We start from the raw sequence: 14,001 nt of genomic DNA, 5'->3' as shown, positions 1-14,001 counted from the left end.
TAGAACATCATCCAGAGAAAAAACAAACATGAAGAAAGAAACGGCAGAGAAAGACACCAACTTTCTATTTACGCAACAAATATTATGGAACATCTACACACATGCAAGACTGAACCCGGTACTCCAAAGAACAGACAAGTAGGAAGTCATTGTTTTATTTATTTATTTATTTACTTTCTGAATTTTTGAATTTTATTTTTTTATACAGCAGGTCCCTATCGTCATCCATTTTATACACATCAGTGTATACATGTCAATCCCAATCTCGCAATTCATCCTACCACCAGCCGCCCACCCCCCACACTTCCCCCCTTGGTGTCCATACGTTTGTTCTCTACATCTGTGTCTCTATTTCTGCCCTACAAACCAGTTCATCTGTACCATTTTTCTAGGTTCCACATATATGCGTTAATATACAATATTTGTTTTTCTCTTTCTGACTTACTTCACTCTGTATGACAGTCTCTAGATCCATCCACATCTCAACAAATGACCCAATTTCATTCCTTTTTATGGCTGAGTAAGATTCCATTGTATATATGTACCACATCTTCTTTATCCGTTCGTCTGTGGATGGGCATTTAGGTTGCTTCCATGACCTGGTTACTGTAAATAGTACTGCAATGAACATTGGGGTTCATGCATCTTTTTGAATTATGGTTTTCTCTGGGTATATGCCCAGCAGTGGGATTGCTAGATCATATAATTTTATTTTTAGTTTTATAACGAACCTCCATACTGTTCTCCATAGTAGCTGTATCAATTTACATTGCCACCAACAGTGCAAGAGGGTTCCCTTTGCTCCATACCCTCTCCAGCATTTGTTGTTTGTAGATTTTCTGATGATGCCCATTCTAACTGGTGTGAGGTGATACCTCATTGTAGTTTTGATTTGCATTTCTCTAATAATTAGTGATGTTGAGCAGCTTTTCATGTGCTTCTTGGCCATCTGTATGTCTTCTTTGGAGAAAGGTCTATTTAGGTCTTCTGCCCATTTTTTGATTGGGTTGTTTGTTTTTTTTAATATTGAGTTACATATATATTTTGGAGATTAATCCTTTGTCCGTTGATTTGTTTGCAAATATTTTCTTGCATTCTGAGGGTTGTCTTTTCATCTTGCTTATGGTTTACTTTGCCATGCAAAAGCTTTGAAGTTGCATTAGGTCCCATTTGTTTATATTTGTTTTTATTTCCATTACTCTAGGAGGTGGATCCAAAAAGATCTTGCTCTGATTTATGTCAAAGAGTGTTCTTCCTATGTTTTCCTCTAAGAGTTTTATAGTGTCCAGTTTTACATTTAGGTCTCTAATCCATTTTGAGTTTATTTTTGTGTATGGTGTTAGGGAGTGTTCTAATTTCATTCTTTTACATGTAGCTGTCCAGTTTACCCAGCACCACTTATTGAAGAGACTCTCTTTTCTCCATTGTATATTAGGTTCCCTCTATGCCCACTTTCTGGAGAGTTTTTAGCATAAATGGGTGTTGAATTTTGTCAAAAGCTTTTTCTGCATCTATTGAGATGACCATATGGTTTTTCTCCTTCAATTTGTTAACACGGTGCATCACATGGATTGATTTGCATATATTGAAGAATCCTTGCATCCCTGGGATCATTCCCACTCGATCATGGTGTATGATCCTTTTAATGTCTGCTTGCATTCTGTTTGCTAGTATTTTGTTAAGGATTTTTGCATCTATATTCATGAGTGATATTGGCCTGTAATTTTCTTTTTTGGTAGTATCTTTGTCTGGTTTTGGTATCAGGGTGATGGTGGCCTCATAGAATGAGTTTGGGAGTGTTCCTTCCTCCACAATTTTTTGGAAGAGTTTGAGAAGCATGGGTGTTAGCTCTTCTCTAAATGTTTGAGAGAATACACCTGTGTAGACATCTGGTCCTGGACTTTTGTTTGTTGGAAGATTTTTAATCACAGTTTCAATTTCATTACTTTTGATTGGTCTATACATATTTTCTATTTCTTCCTGGTTCAGTCTTGGAAAGTTATACCTTTCTAAGAATTTGTCCATTTCTTCCACGTTGTCCATTTTTTTGGCATAAAGTTGCTTGTAGTAGTCTCTTAGGATGCTTTGCATTTCTGCGGTGTCTGTTGTAACTTCTCCTTTTTCATTTCTAATTTTATTGATTTGAGTCCTCTCCCTCTTTTTCTTGGTGAGTCTAGCTAATGGTTTATCAATATTATCTTCTGAAAGAGCCAGCTTTTAGTTTTATTGATCTTTGCTATTGTCTTCTTTGTTTCTATTTCATTTATTTCTGCTCTGATCTTTATGATTTCTTTCCTTCTGCTAACTTTGGGTTTGTTTGTTCTACTTTCTCTAGTTCCTTTAGGTGTAAGGTTAGATTGTTTGAGATTTTTCTTGTTTCTTGAGGTAGGCTTGTATAGCTATAAACTTCCCTCTTAGAACTGCTTTTGCTGCATCCCATAGGTTTTGGATCATCGTGTTTTCATTGTCAATCATCCCTAGGTATTTTTCATTTCCTCTTTGATTTCTTCAGTGATCTCTTGGTTATTTAATAACATACTGTTTAGCCTCCATGTGTTTGTGTTTTTTATGTTTTTTCCCTGTAATTGATTTCTAATCTCATAGTGTTGTGGTTGGAAAAGATGCGTGATATGATTTCAATTTTCTTAAATTTACTGCAGGTTGATTTGTGATCCAAGATGTGATCTGTCCTGGAGAATGTTTCGTGCGCACTTGAGTGTAAAGTGTAATCTGCTGTTTTGGATGGAATGTCCTAAAAAAGTCAATTAAATCTATCTGGTCTATTGTGTCATTTAAAGCTTGTGATTCCTTATTTATTTTCATTTTGGATGATCTGTCCATTGGTGTAAGTGCGGTGTTAAAGTCCCCCCTATTATTGTGTTACTGTCGATTTCTTCTTTTAGAGCTGTTAGCAGTTGCCTTATGTATTGAGGTGCTCCTATGTTGCGTGCATATATATTTATAATTGTTATATCTTCTTCTTGGATTGATCCCTTGATCGTTATGTAGTGTCCTTCCCTGTCTCTTGTAACATTCTTTATTTTAATGTCTATTTTATCTGATATGACTATCACTACTCCAGCTTTCTTTTGATTTCCATTTGCATGGAATATCTTTTTCCATTCTTCATTTTCAGTCTGTATGTGTCCCTAGGTCTGAAGTGGGTCTATTGTAGACAGCATATATATGGGTGTTGTTTGTGTATGCATTCAGCAAGCCTTTGTCTTTTGTTTTGAGCATTTAATCCATTCACGTTTAAGGTAATTATCGATATGTATGCTTCTATGACCATTTTCTTAATTGTTTTGGGTTTGTTTCTGTAGGTTCTTTTCTTCTCTTGTGTTTCCTACTTAGAGAAGTTCCTTTAGCATTTGTTGTAGAGTTGGTTTGTTGGTGCTGAATTCTCTTTGCTTTTGCTTGTCTGTAAAGCTTTTGATTTCTCCATTGAATCTGAATGAGGTCCTTGCCGGGTAGAGTAATCTTGGTTGTAGGTTCTTCCCTTTCATCACTTTAAGTATATCATGCCACTCCCTTCTGGCTTGTAGAGTTTCTGCTGAGAAAACAGCTGTTACCCTTATGGGAGTTCCCATGCATGTTATTTGTCATTTTTCCCTCGCTGCTTTCAATAATTATTATTTGTCTTTAATTTTTGCCAATTTGACTACTATGTGTTTTGGAATGTTTCTCCTTGGGTTTATCATGTATGTGACTCTCTATGCTTCCTGGACTTGGGTGGCTATGTCCTTTCCCATGTTAGGGAAGTTTTCAACTATAACCTCTTCAAATATTTTCTTGGGTCCTTTCTCTCTCTCTTCTCCTTCTGGGACCCCTATAATGCGAATGTTGTTGCTTTTAATGTTGTCCCAGAGGTCTCTTAGGCTGTCTTCATTTCTTTTCATTCTTTTTTCTTTATTCTGTTTAGCAGCAGTGAATTCCACCATTCTGTCTTCCAGGTCACTTATCTGTTCTTCTGCCTCAATTATTCTGCTATTGATTCCTTCTAGTGTAGTTTTCATTTCAGTTATTGTATTGTTCATCTTTGTTTTTTCTTTAATTCTTCGCAGTCTTTGTTAAACATTTCTTGCATCTTCTCGATCTTTGCCTCCATTCTTTTTCCAAGGTCCTGGATCATCTTCACTATTATTATTCTGAATTTTTTTCTGGAACATTCCCTATCTTCACTTCATTTAGTTGTTTTTCTGGGGTTTTATCTTGTTCTTTTATCTGGTACATAGCCCTGTGCCTTTTCATTTTGTCTATCTTTCTGTGAATGTGGTTTTTTCTTCCACAGGCTGAAGGATTGTAATTTTTCTTGCTTCTACTGTCTGCCCTCTGGTGGATGAGGCTATCTAAGAGGCTTCTGCAAGTTTCCTGATAGGAGGGACTGGTGGTGGGTAGAGCTGGCTGTTGCTCTGGTGGGTAGAGCTCAGCAAAACTTTAATCCACTTGACTGCTGATGGGTGGGGCTGGGTTCCCTCCCTGTTGGTTGTGTGGCCTGAGGCAACCCAACCCTGGAGCCTACCTGGGCTCTTTGGTGGTGCTAATGGCAGACTCTGGGAGGGCTCACGCCAAGGAGTACTACCCAGAACTTCTGCTGCCAGTGTCCTTGTCCCCATGGTGAGCCACAGCCACCCTCCACCTCTGCAGGAGACCCTCCAACACTAGCAGCTAGGTCTGGTTCAGTCTCCCCTAGGGTCTCTGCTCCTTTCCTTGGGTCCTGATGTGCACACTACTTTGTGTTTGCCCTCCAAGAGTGGAGTCTCTGTTTCCCCCAGTTCTGTCAGAGTCCTGCAATCAAATTGCACTATCCTTCAAAGTCTGATTCTCTAGGAATTCCTCCTCCTGTTGCTGGACCCCAGGTTGGGAAGCCCGACGTGGGGTTCAGAACCTTCACTCCAGTGGGTGGACTTCTTGGTATAAGTATTCTGCAGTTTGTGAGTCACCCACCCAGCAGTTATGGGATTTGATTTTATTGTGATTGCGCCCCTCCTACCATCTCATTGTGGCTTTGAATGTGGGGTATCTTTTTTGGTGAGTTCCAGTGTCTTCCTATCAATGACTGTTCAGCATTTAGTTGTGATTCTGGTGTTCTCAGAAGAGAGAGTGAGAGCACGTCCTTCTACTCCACCATCTTGGTTCAGGCTCAATAATCGGAAGTCATTGTTTTTAATAATGGCAGGGAACATGAAACACAACATTCGGGAAAATGGTTAACTCTACAGTGGGCATGGCATTAGGTTGAGCTCTGGGTAGATCGGTGTTCCAGTTACTTCTATAATTCATATATGTGACATGCCACAAAAATATTATTTGAAGCATAGAATAATACATTAAAACTTTAACATCCCTGCCTCACAAAATAACCCTAATTGCACCTTCTGGAGGAGGGACTTACTTGCTGATGTGTCAGCTATCTATCCCTGGTTTAATCAACTGTTCAGGGAGGAGGTGGGGTAATAAAGCAACCAGCTGCAGGTGGACATGAGCAGTGAGGACTATGATATACATGTGCATAGCAGGCATGATGGGAGCAGGTCTCGGAGATGCCTCATTCTCCTGGAGGTGCTCAGGACTTCAGACACATGGAGTTCACAACAGTCAGGAAAGGACTCGTGCATTATCATGGGTGCGTTATTTAAGCCTCCCTATACAATAGGTGTAAATAATAGTTGTCTTCATGGAAACAACCTAAATGTCCATTGACAGAGGAATGGATAAAGAAGATGTGGTACATGTATACAATGGAATATTACTCAGCCATAAAAAAGAATGAAATAATGCCATCTGCAGCTACATGGATGGACCTAGAGATTATCATACTAGGTGAAGTAAACCAGACAAAGACAAACATCATATGATAGTGCTCCTATGTGGAATCTAAAATATGATGCAAATGAACCTATCTATGAAACAGAATCATGGACACAGAGAACAGACTGGTGGTTGTCAATGGGGAGGGGTTTGGGGGAAGGAGGGAATGGGAGGTTGGCGTGAGCAGGTGTAAGTTTCTATATATAGAATGGATAAAAAACAAGGTCCTACTCTATAGCACAGGGAACTATATTCAATATCCTATGATAAACCATATGGAAAAGAATATATATAAAAAAGATTGTGTGTATATATATATATATACGTATAACTGAATCAATTTGTTATATAGCAATAATTATCACAACACTGTAAATCAACTATACTTCAACAAAAAAAGAAAAAAGTAATAGTTGTCTTGAAGAGTTGTTCTGAGACTCATATGTTGTAAAATTACTTAGCACAGCGTAGACACTTAATAAATGTTGCTTTTACTTTTCAAGCCCAGGTCTAAGGGATAGTTAATTGTTCTGTCCAGTTCTGTACTCAGTTTGATAGATATGTAACATCTGTGCTTTAACTCACATAGAATAAAATGCAATTGGGAAGTACTGCACTCATCGAGCTTCTATTTTTATTGGCCATTGACGTGGGACAATGGAGCTCATGTCCTCCTGTGATCAAGTACTATGTTGTTAAGGCCATGGCATCATAATAGGCTCTGAGAAGTAGATCAGTAATGCCTTCCTCAAGTGTAATTTTTCTCCTCGTGTTACATTAGTGTTGCTATCAATGGACATTGAGTACTGGGGAGAAAAAGACACAGCACTCATCACAACTGAGTGAGAATAGAATGGAACAGACTCTGAATTTAATATTGAATAAGATGGCATCTATTATCAAGGTTCTTAATAAAATTTGTATATATAAAGATGCTCAAAAGCACAGTAGTGGGCTCTGTATGTTATGAGAGACAGGCACTCTTATCTAAATGCTATTTACAAACCAGAAACAGACTCACAGACATAAAAAAACAAGTTACGGTTACCAAAGGGCAAGGGGGGAAGTGATAAATTAGAAGTTTGGGATTAAAATATACCACCACTAAATATGAACTAGATAGCCAACAAGGACCTACTGTATAGCACAGGAAACTATACTCAATATCTTGTAATAACCTATAATGGAAATGAATCTAGAAAAATATATATATATGGCTCACTTTGCTGTACACCTAAAACTAACACAACATTGTAAATCAACTATATCTCAATAAAATTTTTTAAAATGCAAGCTGAAAGCTGGAGGACAGTATCACAACTAAAATTATAAAAGCAGGTAGACCATGAATTAATTTTTATTGGATGACTTACTTACTGGTGGTATGTAGCATCTATAAATATCATTTGATACAAGGTAATGTTATTTGTTAAAAGTTTTAACCTATCTATTCATTATTTTCCCCATCTTCCACCCACTGCATCTTGTTCCCTAGCAATGGCACCAGCTGTCGCCAGCCGATATTGCAGCTTTGTGATTCTAGTATTTTTGTATTCAGTATACAGATTGCATTGGTGTAAGGAGATTAAAGTGACCATTTTAGAAACATCAGATGCTGTAATTCTGATAAGAGTTGTTTGAAAGACAATAACAAAGATGCAAAGGAGAAGACTAAACTAAATAATTGAAATCTACTTTTCCAATATTACATAACCCCACAAAAAATAAAAAGATCTATCTACCTATATCTATATTAGAGAAAATGTGCTTTATTTAAGTTTCTAATAATAGCAAATGTTTATATAGCTCTTACTGTATGCAAGGCACTGACCTAAATGCTTTATGTATGATGACTCCTTTAATCATAAAAAAAGACTATGAGTTAGTGCTATTAATATTATCATCCTATTGTGCAGATGAAGAAACAGGCACGGAGACAATAAATAATGTACTAATTAGTACGCCAGCTGGGCAGTGGTAGAGCTAGGATTTGAGCCCAGGTAGTCTGGCTTCGAACATCATGTTAACAACTTTCTAAGATTCCCCCTCACATCTGTTTTAAGGTGTCACTTTTGAATGCATCTCATAGTAAGTCACAGTCAAAATCACTTAATTATAAACTAGAATATGTGAAGCTGAGGTCTTATATTTTGAAGGCTAAATTCTAGTAACTCAAAGTTTTGACAATTTCAATGTATATTTGGTATGCATTATTTAAACTATAAGGGAAATATGAGCATGTATAGTCCAATACCTTTAGTCCAATACCCCAGTACCTTGAAGATCAAAGTTTACACACACACACACACACACACACACACACGGATGCTTTTAGAAAGATATCAGAACATTTTTTTTTTTTTGGTCCTAATGACTAAGAGCTGCTACTGGTGATTAGTTAGTGAGCCTCAAGGACACTATGCATTCTGCTCTTGCAAGATAGTCCCACGTGGCAAAGAACCATCATGACCAAAATGCCAAGAGTGTCCCATTAAGAAAGTTGAACTGGCATACTTCCCTTTAAAGGAGGTTTACATTGTCTTAAGTGAGCTTGTCCACTTTGCGGGAAAGCTGGCACAGATGAAATTATTGAAAGATACATTTACATCAAGATATATTTAATATATAAGAATAAAGACTATAAAAAGGCTTTGAATCTGTTTCACAGGAATATTAAATTCTTCCAATTTTCTCTGACTTGGAAAGTAGCTGCCAGGACCTGGCCCACTGAGGTTATTCACTCTGCATTCCAATAGAATGTTCCTGAAGTTAAAGTGTCCATCATGGCTTGACTTCAATGCAAACTGAGATAGCTATTACAATGCCCTTCATTCCCTAAGACTGTGTACCTGCTCTTATTGAAAGGGAGAGCAAACTGTCATAAATGCTGAATGATTTTGGTTCGTGGAGTCAGTTTATTTTACTATTGAAAAATAGACAATGAGAAATGCGGCATGACTTTGTGGGAAAATTAAGAGACTTTTCGGTCAAACACGGGATAAAGGCTGATTTTACCATTTTCTAAAAGAAAATTTCTTAATTTCATAAGCTCCTGTTCCTTGCTTCTAAAAATGGGGATGCTATCACCCCTTGCACCTTCTACCCCATAAAGTTGGGGTAAAGACTGAATTTCAAATTCTTCATGAAAACAGTTTTTTGGACTACGGCACAATATTAAAACCACCACTGATGGAATAAATAACAGAGCATGTGATTCTTTACCCCTAGTAAGAGTAGAGGGGTAAAAAGAGAACTTTCATTACCTTTTCTTATTTCTCCTTAGTCATAACCTCTGAATACCTTTGGCAAAAATAAGGGAAGGAATATTAATTAAGTAACCAAGTGAGAAAACTTAATGTGCTTTGTCACGCTTTATAATGTACCTAATGAGCTATATGAGACAGTGATGGTGCTAAAGGAATAGCACACCCGTGGGTGGGGGTGTGTGAAGGACTCTTCCCAGACCCTTGTCAAAGAGGAAAGGTCACACTACCCACTAGGCTGGGGGATCTCTCAGCAAGACGGTCTTTAGATCTGGGCAAGTAGAAGGCACTTATATCTATGTGTGTACAAACTGATTAATTCTAAAAAGCCAAATCACCTTACTTTCAGACACCACAAGAAAAGTTTCCAAATCTCTAAGTTAATGTGACTATATTTCAGGCTCCAACCCCTCAAATCTCCTTCCAGTTTTACTCAAGTGTTTGGATAAATCCTTTCTTTATTTCAATTCTAACACTATCTTAATGAACTTCTAAAAATTCTTGTTTTGGGAATTCCCTGGTGGTCCAGTGGTTGAGAATCCGTGCTTCCACTGCAGGGGCATGGGTTTGATCCCTGGTTGGGGAACTAGTGTTCCGCATGCCACGAGGCGCGGCCAATAAAATAAAATAAAAATCCCTGTTTTGCTCCTGTATCTTGGGGAGCGGCATACATGCAGCTTGGTTATCTTTTGCAACACTGTAGTTAATCTCTCTCAACACTCTCACATTTATCATGAGATAATATCCTTCCTGTAAATGAATGGTCAAAACCTTGGGCTATTTTTGAGTTTTCACTGCAATCAAGCACCAAGTTGCATGTATTTTACCTCTGCAATATCACTGTACACTCCCTTTCACCTCTGTTTGCCTAGTTTAGGTTCTAATCACTTATCTTTTAGACTATTATAATAATCTCTCAAGTTTCTTTCTTTTTTTTTTTTTTTTTTTTTTGCGGTACTCGGGCCTCTCACTATTGTGGCCTCTCCCGTTGCAGAGCACAGGCTCCAGAAGTGCAGGCTCAGCAGCCATGGCTCACGGGCCCAGCCGCTCCACTGCATGTGGGATCTTCCCGGACCGGGGCACGAACCCGCGTCCCCTGCATCAGCAGGTGGACTCTCAACCACTGCGCCACCAGGGAAGCCCTGCTGGAGTTTTTTTTGTTGTTGTTTTGGGTTTTTTTTGCGGTACGTGGGCCTCTCATTGTTGTGGCCTCTCCCAATGCGGAGCACAGGCTCCGGACGCGCAGGCTCAGCGGCCATGGCTCACGGGCCCAGCCGCTCCACAGCATGTGGGACCTTCCCAGACCGGGGCATGAACCCGTGTCCCCTGCATCAGCAGGCAGACTCTCAACCACTGTGCCACAAGGGAAGCCCAATTTCTCAAGTCTTAACATGAAAATTTAGCAACTAATTATTGAGAACTTACTGCAAACATCTACTAAGCACTAGCGACTCCAAGAAATGGTCTTTGCTCTCATAAAGAGTATGATAGAAAGAACCAAAGCATAGGCAAAGCCCTCAATTCTGTGCATTTTGTAGAACACGCTGTGAAAGGAGTCTTCCTTTAAACACAATGCGAACCACATCACCCCACACCCCTAGCCGGAGGAGGAAAGGCGAACACGCTCACAGAGCACTGCCCACGCCTGGGCTCTGGCTGGGCTCCCATTGTGTTTTCCCTGCATTGTCTTACATGCAGCTGGCAGTCCAAACACCTGAATGAATTCTTCAGGTTTCATCGTGCTTTTCAAGACTGTAATCCTAATTAATCTTAGTAATATCTTTGTATTAAATGTTAGGGCACTGCAGTGATGGGGACTTCAGGATCTATTCTAAGGCTGTCACCTTGCAGACTCTGAGAAGTGATTTTCTCAACTAGTGACAGAACTGGGACATACACCGGGCTCTGACTTCTCACTGTAGATCTCTTCCCACGACACCAGGATCTCCCGTGACAGGGTCGGTGGGTGGGGGGGAAATTAGATGCTCTATTAAGTGTACTGGCCAATGGTCAGGACATGCAGCATCCTGATGTGCTGTAAGGATGCAGAGAAAACGCAAGACTCCCTTAGCTCCAACCATTGGTGCAGCTCCCAGTCTCTGGTGGAGAAAAGTCCTTTCGAAGAAGACAGAGACAAGAAGGATGTCATATTAAAGATGTGAATGGGGCTTCTTAGGAAGTAGGAGAGTAAAGCTGTGGGGGGCTAGAGCCTCAAGCCAACGGTAGTTAGTAGAGCTAACTCCTGGGATGTTTCTCTCTCGCTCCCAGAATCCCTCTTACTTTGTCCACAGGCCCCAGGGACTACAATGGTCAGCCTCCCTTCCCACTGTGTGCAACCATCCACTGCAGACCAGATGGATTTCATAGCACCTCTAGGGCATTAGGGAACTGGATCTAGCTTCCTTATTCTTTTACCCAGACAGTAAGTAGTACGGTCCTTCAGAACCTTTCTGAAACACTTTTATGCAAATGAATAAGGGAAACTGTAAGAAAAAAAACTGTTCATTGTGGATACCTGCCTTAGTGAAGTTAGTATATCTACAGTAAATGGTACATCTGATGTCCTGAAGGGGGAGTAATCTACACTTAGAGGAAAGCCCAGATTTGGTCAATCCTCTGAACTCCATCATAAGAACCCAAGTGAAGCTCCGGGGGGACAGCTGTCCTGGGCGGGGGGCGGGGGTTGGGTGCAGGGGAGGACTCAAGGATGTTCCCTGGGACAGGGACAGGAGCCCTGAGGTTGGGGAATAGGTGCAATGGAGAGGGAGCGACACAGATACACATGGTTCCCTCCCTTCTGCCCTTTCTTCTCATCACTGAGATCGACCTCTGCAGACCCCTCAGTAGATGGAGATTGGGGGTAAGATGAAAAGTAACTTGGGTAAGAACACAGGTCACAGCAGAATACAGGCAAGAAGAAAAAAGAAAGAGAAAGGAAGATAGAAGAAATGCAAGCCAGAAATAGCAAGGAAGAAAGGGCTGTGAAAGATGAGTACACATACGAGGCGTCTAAAGCCAGGGAACTACCTGGTCGTTACGTAACTAAAAATTCTGGTGCCGCATGTGTCCTTCAGCCGTTTCCTAAGAAGGTCCTCATTAGTTTTCTTTAGCACCAGAAGCTGGCCAAGGACCACATAGCTCCCCCTACCCGGTCTGTTTCATGCTCTTTGGCCCTCTTTGGGCAGGATTGTCACTGTCCCTGTAAAGTTTTTTAAATAAATAAAGTCAGTGGCCTTTAAAAAAAAATACTGGGGCTCCACTGAGCCACGTAAAAAACGACCTTGATTCTTGACTTTGCAATGACTGTGGCTAGTTCTTCCAAGCATAGTCAAGTCTCAATAGCATTAGATAGTTAGCATATTTCAGCGGCAAAATGTTAACACAATGTTAGAGAAAAGAAAGTTAGGCTTACATCTTGCCCATTAACTCCGGCCAAACCTGGATCTCCTTTTTCTCCTTGTGCACCCTAGAAAAAAACAATTTATACAATGAAAAATGTTACATCTGAAAACCTTTACTAAGAAAAAGCAAGGAGTTGCCGTTGTTAGGCTATTTATAGCAACATGATTACTTTGCTAATCCCTTGAAAGAAACATTTATTAAAAAACAATTCTGAGTCCTAAAACCGAAGAGAAGTTTAAAGGTTCAAAAAAAGCTGCATAAAAATGATTAAAGAGTATAAATAGAACAAGGATTATTTATTTTTTTCTATAAGCAACAAAGAATTTCCTGGAGGGCAATTTGGCAATATATATCAAGGGTCTTAAATCTGCTCATGTCATTGGGCCCAGTGATTTTGCTGCTAAGAATGTATCCTAAGGAAATAATCAGAGATGAAAAGTTTTAGGCAGTAAGATGTAGAGTGCAATGCTATTTATAGTAGTAAAAAGAGAAACATACTAAATGTCCAATAATAGGGAACTGGGTAGATAAATTATGGTATATAGATACAATGGAATAAGCTGCAACCATTAAAATCATGTTTATGAATTTTATTTTATACTACAGGAAAGTTCTCACAATATAAAAAAGTAAGATACAAGTATTTGATTACCAAATTTAGTGAATAAATGTTAATCAATATCTATTTTTATTACTGTAAAGTTACAAATGTTCAAAATGGCCACTGATACCATTGTTGATGACACATCTCATAGCTGCATATATTTTTGTCTGATTACTATCTGAAAGGTATATACTTTTATTGGTATACCCTGCATAGCTATAGTATAATTCAAAAAATTAAAAAAAAATGCTTGTCTACCTGAACATCCACCTACCTACTTGTGTATAAATCTACCTATGGGTCTTAGAAACGCTATTGGAAGAAAACAAATCAGAAAAATAAAAATAAATAATCTATGCATGCTGTGACTATGGACGATTTTATTTCCTTCAGTATACTCTTCAGTGTTTTTCAATTTTTAAACAATAAACATGTATTATTTGTATAATTTGTAAAGTGTTTAAAAATAAAAGAATATATTATGTGTAGAAAGAACTCATTCAAGTTCCAAGTGGATCACACATCACTCTGTGTGTGTATAGTAGTAACAGTAGTAGTAGTAGTTATCTCTGCTTTGTGCCACTAGGGTGATTTTATTCCCTTTTTTATATATTCCTTTGCTCTTCATTTTTTTAAGGCAATAAACATTATTATTTTTATTTGCAAAAAAGAAAAGCAAGCACCTCCTGGGCCAAGATGGTGGAGTAGGAACCTGAGCTCACCTCCTCTCCTGGGTACAACAAATTTACAACTATTTATAGAGCACCTACTAATGAAGACTAGCAGAAGGGATCTTCTACAACTAAAGATATAAAGAAGGAACCACAACAAGACAGATAGAAGGGGTGGAGACCCAGACCCATACCCCTGGGTAAGTGACCCACAAACAGGAGAATAATTACAATTGCAGAGATTCTCCCC

The 14,001-nt window shown here is 39.1% G+C and overlaps 1 protein-coding gene across 1 annotated transcript in view; it reads right to left on the bottom strand.

The window, feature by feature from the left end:
- The window catches only part of COL19A1 (collagen type XIX alpha 1 chain), a 364,353-nt gene that overhangs the window by 213,911 nt on the left and 136,441 nt on the right, over positions 1–14,001 (bottom strand). Inside the window, exon 11 of the mRNA XM_060114554.1 lies at positions 12,487–12,540. Coding sequence (XP_059970537.1) covers positions 12,487–12,540 — 54 coding nt within the window. The remainder of the gene's footprint in view (positions 1–12,486; positions 12,541–14,001) is intronic.

This window comes from Mesoplodon densirostris, chromosome 12 (genome assembly GCF_025265405.1).
Source record: "Mesoplodon densirostris isolate mMesDen1 chromosome 12, mMesDen1 primary haplotype, whole genome shotgun sequence".
In the NCBI taxonomy this organism is placed as follows: Eukaryota; Metazoa; Chordata; class Mammalia; order Artiodactyla; family Ziphiidae; genus Mesoplodon; species Mesoplodon densirostris.
This window is presented reverse-complemented; position numbering and strand designations above follow the sequence as displayed.